Genomic DNA, 21,860 nt, shown 5'->3' with positions numbered 1-21,860 from the left:
ATGGCTGAGAGGCAATGCAGGACGACCTTATCTTAAAGATTTTAATAATCATTTAAGTTTATCATCATTAATAAAACTTATCAGGAATTTCCTGGAGGGCCAGTGGTTAGGACTCTAGGCTTTCACTGCTGGGGTCAAGTTCAGTCCCTGGTCTGAGAACTAAGATCCCCAAAGCTACGTGACATGGCCAAAAAAATAAATAGAATTTGTTTTAAAATGTTCTTCCTAAAATACAAGTGTATTTTTCTGGTTTTCACATCCCTAGCAATGATTTTCTTAAAACTTGAAAGTGTCTATTATTCCAGAGTATTTGATTGTTCTTCAAAACTAATCTCATGTTGAAATTTAGAGGAGCCCTCGCCATCACTGCTTCAAGCAATATCAGAGGTTTTGATAGGCTGTCCTAGTGCAGCGCCCTGGTAGACATTGGTACTGGGACCAAAATTTAGTTGACTTGTCATCATTAACATTCCTACATGAATTCATTGTCATATGTAGGTAAGATTGTATGTACATGCTAAGTTGCTTCAGTTGTGTCTGACTCTGTGACCCCATAGAAGGTAGCCTGCCAGGCTCCTCTGTCCATGGGATTCTCCAGGCAAGAATACTGGAGTGGGTTGCCATGTCCGCCTCCAGGGACTCTTCCCAACCCAGGGATCATAACCCATGTCTCTTACATCTCCTGCATTGGCAGGTGGATTCTTTACCACTATCACCAAAGTTGTACATTTAGGTAAAACTCTTGTCCAAAGGTATAGTGTTCCACACATTAAGAAAATGCATCCACATGTTCCACTTGATCCTATAAATAACCCTTTGAAAAAAACTGGGCATGTTTTATTCCCATATAACAGTTGAGGAAACTGAAGCTTGGAGTAAATACCTTCATCCAAGTGGCACAGCTATAGAACCAGAGCAAGGATTACAGCTCTGTGATCGTAATCTAGCCCTCTTACCCTCACACGGGCTGTCTAAACCATGACCTGCAGAATTCAAGTAAGACGTCATAGTTCACCCTTGTTAAAGTGAGTGCCTGGCACAGATGGAGACCAGTGTCATCACCCTGACCTAGTGTCCGCTCTCTAGAGAAGAGATTGGCAAAAAGTGATGGTGGGAAGATAAAAAAATGTTTAAGGACTTTTTAAAGTTCCTTGTTTTAAGGAAATAAAATCTCTGAAAAGAGAAAAAGGGTATGTCTTGTTCTTTGAGCTTCTTAGTAATAATTTTGCTTAAAGCTGAGGATCCTATAAGTGAACTATTGGAGAGCATAACATGGAGCCATGGTTCTTAAAAATGGTGATCATCAGAGTCTTTCCTCGGTGGTCAAATGGTTGGGAGTCCGCCTTGGAGTGTAGGGGACACAGGTTCAATCCCTGGTCCAGGAACTAAGCCTGTGTGCCACAACTACTGATCCTGTAAGCCCTAGAGCCTGTGCTCTCCAACCAGAGAAGCCACTGTAATGAGATGCCCTCGCATCACAACAAATAGTAGCCCCTGCTTACAGCAGCTAGAGAAAGTCCGCGAGCAGCAATGAAGACTGGGCACAGTTCAAACTAACTAACTAAATAAAATAGGTTTTTTTAAAGGTGATGATCATCAGAATTACCTTTGAAGCTTAAAAAAAAAAACTCGCAGAGACTTCTCTGGTGGTCCAGTGGTTGACCCCATGCTTGCGATATAGGGGGTGTGAGTTCAGTTTCTAGTGGGGGAACTAAGATCCCACATGCCACCCAGTGTGGCCAGAAAGTAAACATTAAAAAGACAAACAGATCAGGTCCTAGTCCCTGAGATATGGAGGTTTCGGCTGCAGCTTGGGCATGTGTTGTGTTTAGAAACTTTTCCACAGGTGGTTCAGACTTGCAGGAAGGTTGAAGAATTGCTGAGCTTGAACCCGAATACATTTAAAAAGACTCATCATTTACTTCATCATCCAAATACTTGGATTTGAGTATGATTAGAAGGGATTTGCAGCCTTGTAAATAATCAGAAACTCCAAAGCTTTGAGGTGGGAGGCCTGTTGAAAATAATATCCTGACTTGAAAGATATTTCCTAACCGCAGACTTCCATGTGGCAGCAGAAGGTCTGGCCCAAGGATGGATTAGAATTCCACGGCCACCACTTAGTTATAAGGTCTGGGACCTTGTACAAACTATGTCTAATCTCTGTGCCTCAACCTCCTAACAGGGTTGCTGTAGGGATTGTTGTTGTTGTTTAGTCACTAAGTCATTGACTCTGTGCGACCCCTTGGACTGCAGCACGCCAGGCTTCCCAGTCCTTCACCATCTCCCAGAGTTTGCTGAAACTCATGTCCATTAAGTCTATGATGCCATCCAACCATCTCGTCTTGGTCACCCACTTCTCCTCCTGCCACCAGTCCTTCCCAGCATCAGGGGCTTTTCCAGTGAGTCAGTTCTTCCCCTCAGGTGGCTGAAGTATTGCGGTTTCAGCTTCAGCATCAGTCCTTCCAATGAATATTCAGGGTTGACTTCCTTTAGGGTTGACTGATTTGATCTTTCTGTCCAAAGGACTCTCAAGAGGCTTCTCCAACACCACAGTTGGAAAGCATCAATTCTTCAGTGCTCAGCCTTCTTTATGGTCCAACTCTCACATCCATACATGACTACTGGAAAAACCATAGCTCTGACTGTACTGTCTCTGCACTTTTGGCAAAGTGCTGTCTCTGCTTTTTAATAATCTGTTTATGTTTGTCATAGCTTTTCTTTTAAGGAGCAAGTGTTTTTTAATTTCATGGCTGCAGTCACCGTCTGCAGTAATTTTGGAGCTAAAGACTTATTACTGAGACTATTAAAAAGTTTATCAGTGGGCTTTCCCGGTGGTCCAGTAGTAAGAACCCACCTTGCAGGGCAGGGGGACATGGGCTTAATCCCTAGTCTGGGAAGATCCCATGTACCATGAACAACAAATCCCATGTGCCACAACTACTGAAGCCCGAGCGCCTAGAGCCTGTGCTCTGTGACAAGAGAAGCCCCTGCACTGAGAAGCCTTCATAGCACAACGGGCAGTAGCTCCCGCTCTCTGCAAGTAGAGAAGCCTACACACAGCAACAAAGACCAGTAAAATTCAAAGGAAACTTTATTAGCATGCTCCCTGTCTAAAGCTGCTTCACTTTGTTCCAGCAGTACAAAGCGCTCCCTTTTGTTGTCGTTTTTGGAGGTTAATATGTTTACTCATTGACTTTCTCTTCTATTCATCCATCTAAATCCAATTCGTTTAAGACTCAGCTCGAATTCGACTTCCTCTGGAAAGACTTCTCCCCAAGAGAAACCAACCCTATTTGGATTCCTGAATCATTCACAGTCTCTATCACAATAGTTAATTATATAAGCAATAATTGTACAACTATTAAACATTGGGTACCTTCTCTGTATCAGGTTCTCTGCTAGGAGCTATGGATGTGAAGTTTAGTCTAGAAAAACATTCTAGAATATCCTGCTTAGGATAGTCTGTGACTTTAAAGAAACATTTCTTTCTCTCTCTCTCTCTCTTTTTTTTTTTTTTGGTATACCTTAAAGGTACATTGTGTTTTTATTTTAATTTTTTAAATATTTATTTATTTATGGTTTTTTGACTGCATAGAGTCTTAGTTGTGACATGCTGGGTCTTCTGCAGCATGTGGGATCTTTCATTGCAGCACAGTCTTAGTTGCTTCATGGCTTGTGGGATCTTAGTTCCCCCATCAGGGATTGAACCCCTGTTTCCTGCTTTTGGAAGGTGGTTTCTCAAACCAGACCACTAGGGAAGTCCCTAAAGAAACACTTCTTAAATAGAAAGTTCATGAAACAGTCTCAGCCTGGGACCCTGCATCTCTGGAGCTGATGATCAAGTTTCTTTTCATTCCATTGCTCAATAGATCTGTGATCTTGGGCAAGTTACTTAAATTCCTTGTGTCTAAAATAATGAAGGAAATCCTCTTGCCCCTTCCTGTGTTTCCATGAGGGGACTTGATCTGTGCTAGTAGGGAATAGGCTGCGCTGCATTTTCTAACACAGCTTTCCTAACATGACTCTGACTCTGTATTATTCTTATTTGACATCTTATTTCTATTCTGTCCTCAGCAGAAAATCTTAAGGGGAGGAGGTGTGGTTAACCCAAACATGTACTAGGGGGAAGTTAAAAAAAAGTGGTAATTTTTTCAAAGTTGAATGAGCTATGTGTCCCAAGGAAGATGTCTTCTAAGTTAGGGGTTTTTCTTTTGCATATTTTAATCAAAAACTTTTAAGCAAAAACTACATCTCCTATATTGTCTTAGTCTCCATAGTGCACAGCTGACTGATGTGCACATACAAAGTAGGGGTTCCACAGCTATTTGCTAAATAATTTAGCATGTCTTTTCCCCTGGAAAAGATAAAGATTCCAGCATTGTGATATTCAGCTAAAACAGCACTCTAAGTGGAAAATTGGTTCTATGTAAATATTCATAAATGAGCTTTTTGGTTTCCAGTTTATAAAGCTCATCAACTCTGGAATTTCCATGGGTACTACACGGGTGGTAGATGCCAAGCAGGTAATACAATCTTTTAGTCTATAAAACATGATCTATTTTAAACAAAAACTTGTGCCAACAATTTCCTCTCCTGTCTCACCTTCCCTTCCTTCATATTTTCTCTTTCGGGAATCCCCATGTTCATATGTCAATTACAGCATGTTCTACATTGAACCATAATTGTCTGTAATGCGTCTAACCTGTTCTCCACCCCTCACCCTCCCATCCTACCCTTTAATAGTGAAGTCCTCAAGGGCAAGGATTCTGTCTCATTCCTTTTGGTGTTCCCAGTATCTGTGCTCAGAGCATGTCTATTAAATGAACAAAAGTTAAAATGTCGATTTTAGGAGAATGCTAAGTCATAGTCATCCTAAGTTATAGTCACCCTAAGCTATACATTTGACAAGTTGACATCCAAATAGAAGATAACCCGGCCATAGAAAGATGATGACCTTTGTAGCTATGAAGGGGGAAGAGGCCAAAATGTAGCTTTAAAAATATTTGTAAGTGTTTTTTCCTCATGGAATAAACATGGAGTACAACTTAGTTTCCTTCTCATGAGAAAATGACAGAAACATAGCCAGTTATGACCTTCAACTTCAATCAAATGACCAGAGCTCTGCTGATGAAGTATGAGCTTGTATCCTTGACCCTGACATATACTTTGGAGGTGTTAACACATTGTCCCTGTGTTTCTGTGAACATTTTTTTAAAGAATTGCTTTTGATCTCGTGAATCTCTAACTCAGTGTTTAACCATGTAATATTGACCATTTGGGGTTAACACGGAAACACCTCCCTTGAAAGCTATTGAGTTAGCTGGGAGTACACCCACCTCCATAACTGATTTTTTTGTTATATTTGAAAAGCAGTGAGAATTTAGGCTCAGGATTCAGTCACTTGAAGAATCTATTAAGAGTTACCAAGTTAATTATTCCTGCTTTACAAGAAACTTACTTGAAAATGATTTTCCTAAAGCAAAGTACATCTAAACTTGGTAAGTTCTTAATAACCTGTGCTGAGTGAATAACTGAATCCTGAACTAAAACAGAACTCATTCTGATTCTTAATCAGAGGTAGTTTAAGCCTTTTGTGCAAGAGGGGACTCTGACTTGAAATAATAGAGGATAGCAAGCCTCCTAGAGACATTTCTGTGAGGAAGCATGGTTGATTGTGAAACATGAAGCTGAAAGTGAGAGGACATGGCGTTTGACCCCAAGCAGCCTGAGACTGTCTTAGCAGGGTTCATCAAAGTCATTACGTGGTGGGCTCAGAATGCATGGTACTGTTTCGACCACCTAGACCCAACTGGAACCAGGAACCTTGCACAAAGACCTTCCTTAATCAAAACAGAAAGGTGTTCTTCACTTTCTTCTGAGTTCCAAAGAGGCTTCTAGTTTCCAGGCATCTAGATAGCCGTGCCAAATTAGGGCACCACCAGTGAACTTCCTCCTGTGGTTATTTCCTACCTCTTGGAATGTTTCACTTCAGGAAGGTGAGGAAAGCAACCTTGGGGTTTTCATGATGAGTTTAACATTGTGGTGCGCTTTGGCCATCCATTTCATAGGAGATCTGCTTTCCAGATGATGTACAGATGTACATATGGAGATGAGGGGTTTTTTCCTTTTTTGCCTTTTTAAAGAGGTTTTTTTTTTTTTTCCCATTCTGTTTCTAAATTTGGAGTGTAAGGTCCTCCAGGGAGCATTTTTAAAAGTATCTGAAGTTTGCATCTGATTTTGGAGGAAAGTTTGAGGCCTACCTCACGGCCCCAACAGCTACACTGATGGGAAAGATAAGGGCCATCCTTTTGAATTTTCATTTGACATTAATCATGCATCTGTATTCAGGTCTGAAAGTTTGCCCCATATATGTTTCCCTAATTTCCCTGTAAAGGCTTCTGGAATTTGCAGTATATTCTGTTGCAGACGACCACATATGGAGTCATTTAACCACATGTTTTCCTCTTCAAAGTCTTTCTTTGGCATTCTACTCTTATGTTCTGTTTAATTTAGGTCCCATCTTTTAGAAGTTTTCTTTCTTCTCCACCATCTGAGTATCTCAGAGACTTTGGGGAATGGGTCTCGTTCTCCTCCTGTGTTTGGCCATGGTCACCACTGAGCCTGGTGTTATGCTTTACTTACAAAGGTTCTTTGTAGGGTTGCCCTTTGTTGGTGACCCTTGGCGTGATGCTGTGGCAGGCGGGATGAGAACTCTAACCCTCTGTCTGTCACAGAGCTGAGGCAGCAGAGTCCTTGAACGGGCTCACTCAGGAAGGTCAAATTTGCCCAATTTGTTGGTTAAAAAAAAATGACCAGTTATCAGCCCCTTCATAGGACCAACTTAATAGCCAGTGGGAAAAGTAGGACCAGAACTCAGATGGGTCGCCCCCGCCACCCAGAGTTTTTCTTTAAATATATATATATTCAATATAGACCATTTTAAAGATCTTTCTTGAATTTGTTACAATATTGCTTGTATTTTTATGTTTTAGTTTTCGGCCACGAGGCACATGGGATCTTAGCTCCCCAACCAGATGTTGAACCCCTGGCATTGGAAGGTGAAGTCTTAGCCACTGGACCACCAGGGAAGCCCCCTCCCCCCGACCCAGACTTTTTATTTTAGTTACCACCAGGCGCCAGAACCGCTCTGAATCTCTGGAGTGTCTGTTGCATCAGAGCAGTGTGGGGGATTCTTTGGTGCCAAAAGTGAAGCCTCTAGGTTAGACATTGTTTTTCATTGGTTATTTTTTAAAGTTTTTGTTAGTTTATTGACATGATTCAAAAATCAAAATAGTATTAAAATGTCTGCATTGAGAAGTCTTGTCCCACCCGTGCTGTGCTCAATTGTAACCCCATCTGACACATACTTGCTGTGGGTGGGTATTTGTTTCCATCTCCCGCGAATCCATTACAATGTGTTGATATAGAAACACAGGTAAATATGGGTATTATTTATATTCGCCCATTTTAAAGCAAAAGATAGTATGTATATATATACATGTGCTGATCTGTATCTCGCTTTTATCACTTATATTTCAGAGAGCTTTCCATTTCAGTATATAGAAGCTAACTTGTTCCTTTCAATTGTGTGAATTTATTGTAAATATGTACTATAGTTTATCTATTTTCCTTTAGCTAGAAATGGGGCTTCTTTTAGTTGCTCTTCTGTGCTTTATTGCAATTAATAACCTTGTGTATTTGTCATTTTGTACATATGTACCTACCTGTTACTGTACATTTATTCTCAGTAGACTTGCTGGATCCATGGGGAAATTCATTTAAAATTTTGATAAATACTGCCTTATTGTACTGCAGAAAGGTCTTGAACTGTTAGTATAGCCATCATCAGTAAATGAGAATGCCTGTTTCAGCACCAACCTCACCAACAGAGTGCATATTAGTCTGAAAGATGAGAAACAGGAGGTGACCTTGTAAGTGAGGTCTCAGTCTCTTCCCTGGCCCCTGGTTTGCAGTGGGAATAGTGCCCAGTTCCAAGAACTGGTGCCGGCATCAGTTCCAATGGAAATAATGCCTCACCATGGCCGTGGGTTTGTGCCAGCTCTAGTGACACACATGGAATGGACCCACGTTGCCACTTGCAGAATTTCCTGCAGTGGAAAGTTACACCTGCATTCATTATTCACCTAAGAGCAATACTGGGTCGGAAGAGCCCAACAGTGTTTACTGGGGCAGAAAAGGCAATTGTCGCACTGCAGCGCGCTGCGTACCAGGCTTTCAACACTTGTTTCCCAGCTGCTAACCTTATTTCTAGGGACTGAGTTCAAGAGAGAGATCCCAAATCACAGAGGAAGTCTCCCTAAGCTTGAAACTTTCATTCCTACGGGGACGCTCTTTTGAAAAATTATTTTGCACTTCCTCTAAGAATGGCAGCCCACTCCAGTATCATTGCCTGAAGAATCCTATGGACAGAGGAGCCTTGGGCTACAGTTCATGCAGTTGCAAAGAGTCGGACACACTACTAGTACTAAGTCCTTTTTAAGAAATTAAAACTATAGGATACAATGTTACAGTATTGCTAGACTTCTCCAGTTGTGGGGAGTTTCCTGCATGATGTGAATAGGCCATCCTGTAAATGCAGATTCATGCCCTAGACAACATCTCCAACTGTTGAAGAGCATATATTCCATGTCATCTTCGCAGGACTCTCTGCCATTTTCACTAGTAAGATTGATTCTCCATTACTTTTCTCTGTGAGTTCCTGAGTTTAGGGGAAAAAACTCCCTTTCATCCACTGCATAGAGAAGTGTGCCAAGTGAGGCTGGCAGGATGGTCATTCAGTCCAAGTGAAACTTCTTTCTCATAATTTTTGATGGGGCCACTTTAAAGTGGAAAGCCACTCCTCTTCCCCTGTGAGGACCAGTTGCACTTGGGGAGTTGACTGATGACTGTATCTGGCCTACACAAGAAACACGAAATGATTCCTGGGCATAAGGGTGGACTGCCTGAAGCTAGCTGACACACCTCTGACAAATGTGGATACACATTTTCTTTTGTTAATTCCTGTCAAGGCTTCACAACAGGCATTTCCAGTTTTGTTCTCAGGCTCCTTACAGCTGCTTCTCTAGAAGCCTGCTCTCTTCTGCAGGCTGACTGTTGCCAGAAGCAAGGTGTTGTTTTATCCCATCATCATCTGACCCGCCACACACATTCAGGACATCATCCCAGGTATATGTTCTGCATCAACTCTGTGGAGCCACGGGGTCCGTTTTGCTTAGTCATTCACATGCAGGGCCTCAGGGTACCAGTTGGGTGGCAGAGAAGATGCGTGAGACCTGCATTCCATTATCCTTGTTCCTTTGGCTTTTTGACACGATGGTTCCTATTTGCAAAGTCTGAGAGTCCGCTGTCCTGTCTACACTGGACCATCTGGTCTCCTGTCTTTGTGACCCTAACTTGTCTGAACTGCTCCCTGAGGATAAATTTGATACTCTCTAGCCTTATTTTCACTCCCATCTCAGACCCTCAGCTCTACTCTTTTTTTGTTTAAATTTTTGGCTTCACTGGATCTTTATTGTGGTGCTCAGGCTCTCTGGTTGCGGAGCATGGGCTTAGTTCCCCGTGGCATATGGCATCTTAGTTCCTGGACCAGGGATCAAACCCGTGTCCCCTGCATTGAAAGACAGGTTCTAAACCACTGGACCACCAGGGAAGTCTGCCCACAGCCCTATTCTTGAGTAACAGGAAAAATGCATGGATCAGAAGCGGGGTAGCCTAGTTTGCCAGGTCTCCACACTTGGAAGGGATTAGGTTGAGATACTAAAAAGAAAGATTTTTATGTCACAAGTATTTTTTAAAGGCACTTGGGTGCTTCTTGGTTGAAGTCATTCTTACTCACGTGGAGTTGACAGGCTTGTACTTGGTAGTTGTGGCTCCTATCTGAAAAGCGTGTGGTTCTTTTCCAATGCCCGAAGAGATCGCAGGGGAAAATGTCCGGCCAGGTCCAACAGATTCTTGCAGAGTTTTGACACTCTGCCCTGTTAAATATGCATGTATGGTTGGTACCTTGAGGGATAATTCAATATTAGGAAGAGGGTAGTGAAGAGGAAACCTTAGGATTATATTCAACCTCTGTGGAATTAGCGTGTAAACAAACTACTTATCAGGAATGATCACATGGGGCTTTGCTTAAATAAATAAGAAACTGGTGCAGTGGACCTCCCTCAAAATATAAGACACCACATCCACATCTGACCCCATATGAATAAAAGCATGCAAGCCAGCCAGGTTCACATTCCATTTCCACCACATGCCGGGCATATGGTGTTAGGCAATATGATTTATAAATCTCTCCAAGTCTCAGTGTTCTCAGCTGTAAACTTACTATTCATAATTAGATTATTTACCTCCAGAACCAATAAATGTTAGCTATTATTTTAAATCACTTTCTAATTCCAAGAGAAGTTTGACATTACTTATTTAATGTAATGTCCCAGAGCATCTTCCCCAAATCCCCACTATATACACCACTATCAATACTGTATGTCTTTACGGTACTGTGTGGAAACAGAGCCTTCTTTCCCTTGCCTAGATTAAATATATTAGTGTTAGAGTTTGCATGTCTTATGCAGGAGTCAATGTTGAGTGAAAAGGGTTGGAGGCAAGCAGATGTTCTAGTCCTCATACTCATGAAACCACAGAATTGAACGTTTCCTATAGGTACAGTCTATGATGTAGCTATTTCCTGACCAGCCATATGGATCTTTTGTCATCTGAGATGTTAATATTTTCCTTGTATCTTATAGTAGCTCTGGAGCACAGCCAGTTTCTGGAAGTAGGGCCCGCCTGGTTCTTTATGTTTAGGGCCCAGAAACCGGCTTCCTGTGCTCTTCAGATGGATGGTGACATGGGAAGAGTTAGGGGTTGGGGTAAGGGCAGTGGGCGGGGGGATGCAATTATTCTTGCTCCTGCATTAAGCTACAAATAATGAGCACTTTCCTGTGCTTTACAGTAAGCAATTAAAAGAAATTATAGAGTTGGATGCAAAATAACCCGAAGGACAACTCGATGTGTGGAGCCACCCGTTTTCACCATGTGTGGAAAAGGTTAATCCTCGTGAATGCGCAGAACACTGTTGCTACAGAAAGGGTGGCGTGTCCACACCTGTTTTGGCCTCGATCCACACGCTTCTGTGTGCTATGACTGTGCATCCCAGAAGAAGGGCTGTGGTGTGTGTATTGGTGCTTCAGTGGAATCTAACAAACCGATTCCTGAAAATGGTCTCATAAAGGTGAGCTTTGCTTCTCTTGCTCACTTTATCTTTCCCCTAGGATTTCTTGGTAGTAGCTTCTAAAGGAATGTTATTCTTTTGATTCTAGAGGCAACTTATCCGTCCACATTCTTCCCTTACCTGTTTTCACCTCTCTTGCTTTGTTAAAAATTAAATTTTTGTGTATTTCCGAGGATGGGGTCTAATCTAGAGAGAGGTCTCTTCATCCATCCCATTCTCTTTCCACCCCTTCTCAATTAATGACATTGAGGCCTTCCAGTTTGGACCTAAGATGGGTCTAATTATGTGCAGGTATCTTTTCTGTATGGAAACTGCTCAGATAACTAATTAACCACAGGCATACACTGGCTGTGGAAATGTTCGGGAGCACCATCTGTGGAAACAGGGAGAAGGCCATGCCTGTACCGCAGCGCTGGGGTCCATTCAGAGCGTGTTCGTGTGGCCACGGTGTCGAGTGGGTGTTGGCTCACAGCTGTCAGAGTCCCCACAGCATCTCCTGGCAGGAACTCCGGAGTGTCGGTCCAACAGCACCCTGAGAGCAGCCTGTCGATGTGACATTGCCACTTCTGAAGAAAGAGACTGAAATAGGACAGACGGGTCTTAACTTTCTTCTCTGCTTTTCTTTCTTTTTTCCAATTGTAATTGTTCTGGCATGTTCCCAGTCTCCACATTGTGGCAAACTCCTTAAAGGGAGATTTTCTTTATCCTCTGGTTTGAGTTACTGCATGTTCTCCCCTTAGGGACGGAGAATGCAGTGGTATTACCCTTGCATTTTTTTTAGATAGAGCCTGCTCCTTCCTGGATCCAGAAACCTGAGAGAAGATCCGAGTTCTGTGCTTTCACGACAGCCCCCCGTCAGGAGGTGTGCCTTGTCTGGGGAGGCAGTCCCTTGACCATGCTGACATCTCTGTCAACTCTGTGGGGCTCAAGGTGGATCTGCCTGGTAAACAGGGTTCTGTGGCATCACAGCCCCACCCATTCGCCACGATATCAGGGTTCTCCGTGTGAGTCATTTGCATTTGTACCGGTGAACTTGGTGACTTCTTGGGCTTTGGAAATTAGCCATCTTTTCAGTCCTTTGTAAAAAAAAAAAAAAAAAAAAAGCCTGAACAGTGGACCAGTCTCCAGTTCTCTTTATGAAACTACCCCATTCAACTTCCTGATAATGTCACTGAACTCAGATTTTTTTCACTTTTTTTTAGAAATCTTTTCTTTTTTTTCTTTAAATCATTTTTGGTGCTTCAGTCTTGAAACAAATGATCCTAGATGTTGGAACTCGATTGAGGAATTGGGTTGCTGCCAGGTACCTTATTGAAATAAAGACCGACTTGGGCTGTGGAGGGGATTTTGATGCTTTATACTTTCGAGTTTGACTATTGGCTGCTGCTGCTGCTGCTTCTGTTTTGTTCGTGTGTTTTGGCCTCACCACTTGGCTTGCAGGATCTGAAGTTCCCCGACCAGGGATTGAACCCTGAGGCTGAGCCTCAGCAGTGAAAGTGAGGAATCCTAACCACTGGATTGCCAGGGAATTCCATGTTGTAGTTTTCTTTTGTGAGTTTTTGTTTTAATTTCATAGTACTTGGTGGGAGAGAGCTGGATCTGTTTGTTTTAGGACAGGCCTAGAAGTAAGAAATATCCATTGAGTGGGTGAGTCTGTTCTTTCTGCCTCTGTTCCATTATTTCAAGACAGAAAGAACTCAGAAGGATCAGAGACATCTGGCTGAAAGTATGTGCCTGGAAATCTACTAGCTGCTCTAACTAGTCATATCATTTCCAGTGTCATTCTGATTGAGTCAGTGGTGTTAGGGTTGCAATGATTAGGGAAGCCAATTTTGCTTGCCCATGCCTTGTAGCATTGAGATAAAAATTAGTGATTGAGTGGACGTCCAGATTTAGGTCAGTAGTACTCTATAAATTTTCATTCAGCCTATCACATTTATAGGTATCCGGCACTTAATGGTATAAACACAATAGTGGAAAAGCCAGTTGACATAAAGGGAACCCAGATTTTACTTAACATTACAAAAGCAAAACTACTTTCCCACCTAATAAATGTCCAAATAAAACAAGCTGAACCAAGGATACTTAAGTTGATGTTAACCCTGTCATTTCTGTGTCTTATCAATTAGTCCAGTGCTTCTCGACTTTTAGTAAGTATATGAATCACCTTGAAGTGTATGAGCCTTGTTGAAATGCAGATTCTGATTGAGTGGATGTGTGGATGGGATGGAGGAGGGGAAGCTGAGAGTCTGCTTTTCTTATTAGCTCCCAGGTTTTGCTAATGCTGTAAGCCCATGGATTCCACTTTGGGAAGCAAGACTTCATTTAATTTCAGCCCATGGAAACTAATCCCATACCTACATTTCCTAAAACTTATTTCTGGCTCCACAGGTTTTTCCTTCTGTTGTAACAGACTGGAATTGCATTAATACACTTAGCTTATAAATGTAGCACTAAAAAAATTATCTGAAGTTTGAGACTTTAGGTTGCATGAAATAAATTTTATAATTAAATTTTTTCTGTAAATTCAAAGCCTGTGTGATTAAATATAACTTAAATGTCTATGTTATAATGACATTTGTATCTCCTTATTTCCTATTTCCACAGTCATTTCCCTTTGTAGGATAATTTTCCCTATGATTTCACAGGATTTGTAGAGATCAACACTTATCGACACTTGGTCATTTTTTCAGGCCCTTCCTTACACAGTGGGTTACTAAAACTTCACAGCACCAGGGAGACAGTGCTTCATAATCAACATTCCTGTCTACCCTGTGTGGAAATTTGATAAAGAATTCCTTGCTTTTGGCCACTTAATAGTCAGAACATTATTAAATATGAACTTTATTTTAGTTCATTATGAAAAATTCCACCAGAAATTCTAAGGAAAACAAAATCCTATTAATAATTAAAGAGGAGTTTTTTAATTGAATGTTAATGGCCATTTGGTTCTTATAATCTAATAATTGGTAGTTTTTTTTAAAAAGCATTTTTTAAACAATCTCCTTACTTGATATGCACGTGACTTGCATGTGCCTGAGACTTCTTTATTAGAGGCTAGAGACGTGCCCTGTTGGGGCAGGATGAGGGGTCAGAGCCTGGGCAAGACTGCAGGCTCTGGGAGCTCTGCCTTTCAGGGATGCTCCCTTGGTCCTAGGAGAACGGTAGGTTTCCCAGGGCAGTAATGATGGAAGCACTTGGAGGCCTTCACATGGTGACCGCTGTGCCTGGGGCTAGACTGCCAGGTGGGACGTTCTCTGCCCAGACTTGGTTCATCTGCCAGGCATTTTCTGTCTCCTACTCCAAAATTCACTCCATCATTGTCACTCACTCTAAGTCTCACTGCTCTTACTTTAATTGGGCTCAGTCACTTCACTCCTGTCCAGCTCTTTGTGACCCTTTGGACTGCAGCCCACCAGGCTCCTCTGTTCATGGGATTTTCCAGGCAAGAATACTGGAGTGGGTTGCCATGATCTCCTCCAGAGTGTCTTCCTGACCCAGGGATAGAATCTGAGCCTCCTCCATCTTCTGCATTGCAGGTGGATTCTTCACCTGCTGAGCCACCAGGGACCGCTCCTCACTTTAACTGCACCTCCCTACTTGAATTGTGTCTCCCTAAAAACCACGCAAATATTGCCAGCACAAAGGGGACGGAGTCATTTAGCATATGTGAGGACGTAGTTTGTGCCAGGTACTGTACAAATTGTGTTAATAGAAAATGCCTAATCCTTAGCCTGATGGAGAATATGATCTAGTTTGACTCCTGGATATGGTAGGTCTCCAACCAGTAGAAAAAAATCATTTTTCAGAAATAGGGTGGGCAATAGAAAGAGTGACTAGAGGACCAGAGTTATATGGCTTTCTATCAAAGGAGTATGTACATCTATGTATTAAATTTATGCTTCAGGGAAATACACTTTCTTTCCATGGTACTCACATGTATGTGTCACTCTGGGTTTGAACTAAGAACCAACAGTTTCTCTGGCACTCCTGGTGAGGCTAAGTAATGTCTCCAGGTGTCACTCATCACCATGGGCATCCTCAGGGATCAGAGAGTAGTGTGAAGGACTGTGTTTTATAGGAAGTATAATCAGGTGCTCTTGGACATAAACTACGTTTTGGTTAAAAGACTACACTATTAAAGGAACTTTCTTCACAGCTTTGGAACATATACATTATCAGATATCATTTACTGAAATATTTATTCGTTTCAATTGATTGGTCATTCAAGTAAGTAGGTGAGCATCTGAGCTTTTCCTTCTCGATTTTATTTGTGGATTCCAACGACCCATTATTTTAGTTAAGAAATGTGAGGTGTTTCTGTCTTTAAGTCTTCTTGGCTAAGCAACATGTACCTAATGGGCAGATGATACAAAAATAATGCAGTGGGATGGAAGAATCTAGTCCCTTTAGGTGAAAGCCTGGTTTTCCCTTGGAATCTGAGATTCTGACCTTGTTCTATCAGGGGACCCACAGCGAGTGGATGAGTTGATTAAAAACTCTGGTTCTCTTTCCTCTTAGATGAAATGGGGATAATTATAGTTACCTGCACCTCTAGGGTCCTATGAGTCTTAATTACTTAATATTTGCAAAGCGTTTAGATATCTTTGAATTAAAAGTGCTGAGCAGTAGAACCCAAGTTCAGTGTAATCATAATTGGAAAGAGAGTTTATATTCTCACCTTCCCTCCATCTCCCTCTGCTCTGTTCTTTTGGCCAAGACAGACATGGCTTGTGGCTTCCACCTAGCTCTACATACTTGTCTCTAACCCCTTTGCTTTTGGCAACTTAAGCCTAAAAATACATACATAGAATAAGTTGAAAGATATGTCCAGGCTCTTAACCCCTACTCCACAGGTACTCCTTAATATTTATTTTCAAAGCTCAATAGCCACTAAAAATAAGATCAATCAATTAACTTGTCTCTTCCAGTGTATCATTTCTTTCAGGTTCTCCTACACATGGTGATAAACTGAATCTCAAAGCATTCCTCCCACTCAGAAACTCTGGTTGATTCTTCCATGCTTGTTTGGTAGGTTCCAAACTCTTCAGCATCACCCTAAGAGTCTTTCAAAACCTGTCAGTCATTCACTCTTATTCCTCACTATTCTAGAACTCTTCTCTCCAGAAATGTTGTTGTTCAGTTGCTAAGTTGTGTCCAACTCTTTGCAGCCCCATGAACTGCAGCACACCAGGCTTCCCTGTCCTTCACTATTTCCCTGAGTTTGTTCAAACTCATATCCACTGAGTCAGTGATGCCAACCAACCGTCTCATCCTCTGTTGCCCCCTTCTCCTCTGGCCCTCAATTTTTCCCAGCATCAGGGTCTTTTCAAATGAGTCACCTCTTTGCATCAGGTGGCCAAAGTATTGGAGCTTCAGCACCAGTCCTTCCAATGAATATTCAGGGTTGATTTCCTTTAGGATTGACTGTTTGATCTCCTTGCAGTCAAAGGTACTTACAAGAGTTTTCTCCAGCACCAGTTTGAAAACATTAATTCTTTGGCACTCAGACTTCTTTATGGTCCAATTCTCACATCCATACATGACTACTGGAAAAACCATAGCTTTGACCATATAGACCTTTGTCAGCAAAGTGATGTCTCTGCTTTTTGATACACTGTCTAGGTTTGTCACAGCTTTTCTTCCAAGGAGCAAGCATCTTTTAATTTTGTGGCTGCAGTCACCACCCGCAGCGATTTTGGAGCCCAAGAAAACTGTTTCCACTGTGTTCCCATCTTTGTGCCATGAAGTGATGGAACCAGATGCTGTGATCTTAGTTTTTTGAATGCTGGATTTTAAGCCAGGTTTTTCACTCCTCTTGCACCTTCATCAAGAAGCTGTTTCATTCCTCTTCACTTTCTGCCATGAGAGTGGTATCATCTCCATATCTGAGGTTGTTGATATTTCTCCCTGCAATCTTGATTCCAGCTTGTGAGTCATCCAGCCCAGCATTTCATATGATGTACTCTGCATATAAGTTAAATAAGCAGGGTGACAATATACAGCCTTGACTACTCCTTTCCTGATTTTGAACCAGACTGTTGTTCTATGTCTACTTGTAACTGTTGCTTCTTGTCCTGCATGCAGGTTTCTCAGGAGGCAGGTAAGAAATGTACTCCATGCCTCTAACCCAGCTGCTGTCCATCCAGTGGGGTCTTTTCTGGATACATTTAAATCCTTTCTGTCCTTTGATATCTTGTTCACAAAGTATTCTTCATTTTCTAGCTAGAAGTAACCTTTTTGTCTTTATAGAATTGTGCCTGTAATTTCCTGGGTCATTTCTACGTTTATATCTTAGTTACTTTACATATATGTCCTACTTCGATCCTAGACTATAAAGCTTGAAAACAGATCCATGTCTGATGAATGAACAACAACAGTAAGCCTAATCTATGCATGGAATGAAACTGGATACAAATGAAAGATTATTGATATTGACTTGCAGGATTTTGTTAAAGTGGCTCTTAATTGATTTGCATCATGTATGTTAGAAATTAAATATTAATCGATAATTTTGCCAACATTACCATTATTCTTGTTGCTTATAGAACTAACATGAGCAAGTATATCTTTAAACTGTGTTTTCTTTGGCTACATGCTCATGGACAAAACTCAGAGGGGTTGGGGAACAAATAAAACTTTGTAGTGTTCTCCCTGTATGCCCGGATTATCCATATTGTTGTTTGGTTCCCCTTCTTAGCTCTGGCATGAAAACTTGGCTCCAGCATGCGTAAATTTTTGCAAAGCTTTCTTCTAGAGGAGGACTGAATTGTCTGAAATTCCATCTGCTGAACTAATCAAGCCTTAAAATTGAAGGGCTTGAAGGTCAAAATATCATCTTAATGATTCTGCCTTTAGAAAGTTGGACTCCAAGATATATACAACCAGAGAAAACTGTGTCCACACTTTATAAGCTGCTTCTTTGACCACTTTTCAGAGCACTGCCTCTCCTCCCTGCAGTTAAATATTTTAAATTAAAAAAAAAATATTTAGAACATATATCCTGATGGTAAAAATGTAGACAATGAGACAAGTAGCCTTTTATTAATAGCTTTATGATGTCTGATAGGTTCCTTAACCTCTCTGAACAGTAACTGTCTCCTCTGCATAATGTGGATAATAACACCTGTTCTGTCTCCTTGTAACAGTCAAATGCTGGTTGTGGATGTTCTGTAGTCTTTTAGACAAATATAAGTTATTGCTGCAGCATGCTGTCATGGATATTCATCTGGTTGAATGTTTAAAACTTGTGAGTCAGGCTTAAAAGCAAACCTCATTTCTATTTTGTTAATTTTCTTTTTAGCCCTGTGCACTATGTTTAATTTTTCAAGAATGGGGCTAAAAACAACTTGCCTAGCACTTTGTAGATGTGATTGAGTTGATTGTTGTAAGGCCTGGAACAGAATTAGCAGCAGTGAATTTTGTTGTGTATAAATAGATATATAGACTAACTACTTAGTAATTTTGCGTAGCCTCTTTTATCTCTTGCATAATAAAGCCTCATCTGAAGAAATTGTCAGAGAAGAAAACTGTCATGGAAGCACTTACTTAACCTTTTATGATTTCCTAATACAGTATATAGAATTACTCATTAAAGAGGTAAATAGAAGAAAGGACAGTAAAAGCTTAAAGTTCTGATTTTTGTATAATTATTATTACTGCCCCCTTTTCAAGTCTTCTCTTAGAAACAGCTACACAGAAAGTAGCTGGAGCAGTTAGTGTGTTGTAGTATTATTTGTTTTTTAAAATTATTACTCAAAATTTTATCCTATTAGAGAAACTCCATGGCTGATAATTACCATCTATCAAATACTTTAGAGCTTATAATTTGGGATTAGCACAGCGTGTACTTGACCTAATAATTTCAGTGAGTTCACTGGTACGTGCCATGTGGAAAGACTTCCTAGGAAAATGATGTCAGAACTATGTTTTCTCATGATTTAATAAAACCGTCAGTAAGTTTTGACTGAGTACTACTATATTATTCAGTGTTAAGCATTATGGGGGAATCACTTATGATTCAGAGAGCTTATCATCCAACTGAAGAGTGGCCATAATTAACAAACACTGTTAACAATTAACAAATGAGTACGGAATGAAGTACTAAATGAGACGTCTTGTGGAATCTTAGAGGCAAAGAAGGTCAGTGTGTGCTGGAGGAATTAGAGAAGGTGGCACGTGTGATCTGATGCTTGAAGTGGGTCATGAAGAATAAGCAAGATTTAGTCAGATAGAGAAAAAAGAATTAGCCAGAAGAAGAAAGGAACAAGTCACTTCCAGGTAATGATGTATGTGGGCCTCCCAAGGACACTGGCTTGATCAGAGCAGAGGTGATGGAGCTCTGAGTAACATGAGAAAGTCAGCTAAGTGGGATGACGCCAGGCTTTGGAAGGTGTTGAATACCAAGTAAAAAAAGGCTGGATTTGATCTGGTGGAATAAATAGTCACTGCAAGTCTTCACATAAGAGCCTAAGATGAGAGGTTAGTCAGACAGTGGTCATCAGAGTTAAGTGGAGCAGAAAGGATGTCCTGTACATTGAAGGGGATGAGAGGATTATAGTCAAAATAAGATGGTAAGGGCTGTGCTGAGATAGTGGCAGTGGGACAGAGAAAATAGGATGGACAGGAGACATATTTTAGAAAATGAGCAGGATTTCTTCATTGACTGGATTTAAAGGCTCTGAAAGAAATACATTATCAGGATTGATTCCAAGATTTCTAACCTGCAGCCTGGGTGGTCCAAACTATCAAGAAACCATTGTCAGAAACAGAAGAGTTAGAAAGGATCATTGTTCCTACAGGAAGTATTGGCCTTATAAGCCAGCAGGCAGTTAGCTTTATAGAAATGGGGCGGGGCGGGATGGGAAGGGGCTGACTGTGGGGGTTGGGCTTTATCACCAGGTAGGTTAATTACTGAATGTCTGCAGATGTTCTGCTCTAAGGAAGGCCCATGTTTGGGCTGAGGGTGAAAGCCAAATTATATTTACTCAGATGCCATTTGTTCCTCTGGAGTATTTGCTTGTGGAACTGATGAGAAAGTGATATATGAAGTGCTAACTACTTTTATAAGCAAAAAAGTTTTAATAAAAAGACAAATGAGACAAGTGAAAAGCAGTAACTTTACAGTGTCAGCTTCTTTAAGCTAAGTATGGAAAAAAGGATCATTTAAAGGCTCAGTATGATAGTGATAATAAAATAATTTTCCAACTGTATAGTTTAAGATATCTCAGTACCTTGGGCCATTTTAAGCAGCGAGTGTGGGCACTTAGTAAACACTTACTAAACCTACCCATTTTGTTAATTCTAAGATGCACATTTTCTTATTCATTTTTTTAAACATCTCTGAATTGGGTCATGTCTTACAGTTAATGTCATTTGTCATGGGCTGTGCAGCAGTTGCAACATAGTTGTCATTGCCTTAACCAAGTTGTTTTGCTTAATTTTCTTTTTTTACATATGCACAAAAGTTATCTATGATAAAATATGTCCAAATAAGTCTAAAAGAGCTCTTTTTCGTTCTAAGTGGTACTGAGAGCAATAGTTTATCTGGCTGCATTTTTTGGTATCCTAGTGGTACCTAGAATGATGTGTTTTATAAGGATGGTATCTTAGATTTCATGAAATATGGCATTAAAAGATAGCTCAGGGACTTTTCTGGTGGTCCAGTGGTTAAGACTCTACACTCTCATTTCAGGCACCCAGGTTCGATCCCTGGCCAGAAAACTAGATCCCATAAGCTGCAGCTAGGACCTGGCACAGCCAAAATAAATTAAAAAAAAAAAAAGGTAGCTCATCACAGCAAATCCCAGCCAGTATGGTATAGAGGGCAGGAGTAAAATATTCTAAATTTGTCTTTTTTCAGTGACCTGCATTTGAGGTGCCCCTTGGATTGCTTTAATTTGGACAGGGAACTCTAGGAGAAAGGGTTTTCATTCAGCGTGTAAATACCGCCTGCCAGGAATAGAAATCTCCTTGGAGGATCCAGTTCTTTGATGGTGCAGAATCCAGAACCTTTCCAAAAGTTCAGATATTAGCAGGATGGATATCTGTGTTTTTTTTTTTTCAAACCATTGTGCCTGTGCTAATCTGAGACTGTGCACTCCAAGTAGCTCCAAGCATGCTTGCTATCTGCACAAAGCAAGAGTGAATCTGCAAGGAAATTGGTTGGTGTCTGGGGACAATAATTAAGTCTCATAGTAGTAGAAACTGTGATTTCAATAAAAGGGGAGGACAGACACCTTGGTTCCTTATGCCCAGAGTTTCAGCTCTTTCTGCAGTATGACCTACTGACTGGAGGTAGGTTACCTTCCCTGGCAAATGACACTTCATGGGCAGACAGGCAGTCCCCTTTCCTACTGACTGACACAGTATAACAGCTATGGCACATGAGTGTCTTTCTGTAAGTCCTTGCTCCAGAACTGAGGAGAAGGAGTAAGTTAAGAGTGTCCAGGTGGGGGGGGGGGAGGATGCTTCTCGTTACTACTCAGGGACGTGATGCCTCAGGTAAGTGACTCTGATGTCCTCCACCATCTGACGGTAACCTTGTGTCCGTAGGTATGTTCTCACTTGTTCGCTCATTCTAATTGGCTTCCCAGAGCATGCTTGTAGA

At 41.2% G+C, this 21,860-nt stretch overlaps 1 protein-coding gene across 1 annotated transcript in view; it reads left to right on the top strand.

The window, feature by feature from the left end:
* The first annotated feature begins 11,028 nt into the window (after positions 1 to 11,028).
* Positions 11,029 to 21,860, top strand: part of BDNF (brain derived neurotrophic factor) — a 22,173-nt gene continuing 11,341 nt past the window's right edge. The window contains 2 exon segments of the mRNA XM_043482697.1: positions 11,029 to 11,093; positions 11,095 to 11,251. Of these exon segments, the coding sequence (XP_043338632.1) occupies positions 11,029 to 11,093; positions 11,095 to 11,251 (222 nt within the window).

Source organism: Cervus canadensis, chromosome 11 (assembly GCF_019320065.1).
Source record: "Cervus canadensis isolate Bull #8, Minnesota chromosome 11, ASM1932006v1, whole genome shotgun sequence".
Classification (NCBI taxonomy): domain Eukaryota; kingdom Metazoa; phylum Chordata; class Mammalia; order Artiodactyla; family Cervidae; genus Cervus; species Cervus canadensis.
This window is presented reverse-complemented; position numbering and strand designations above follow the sequence as displayed.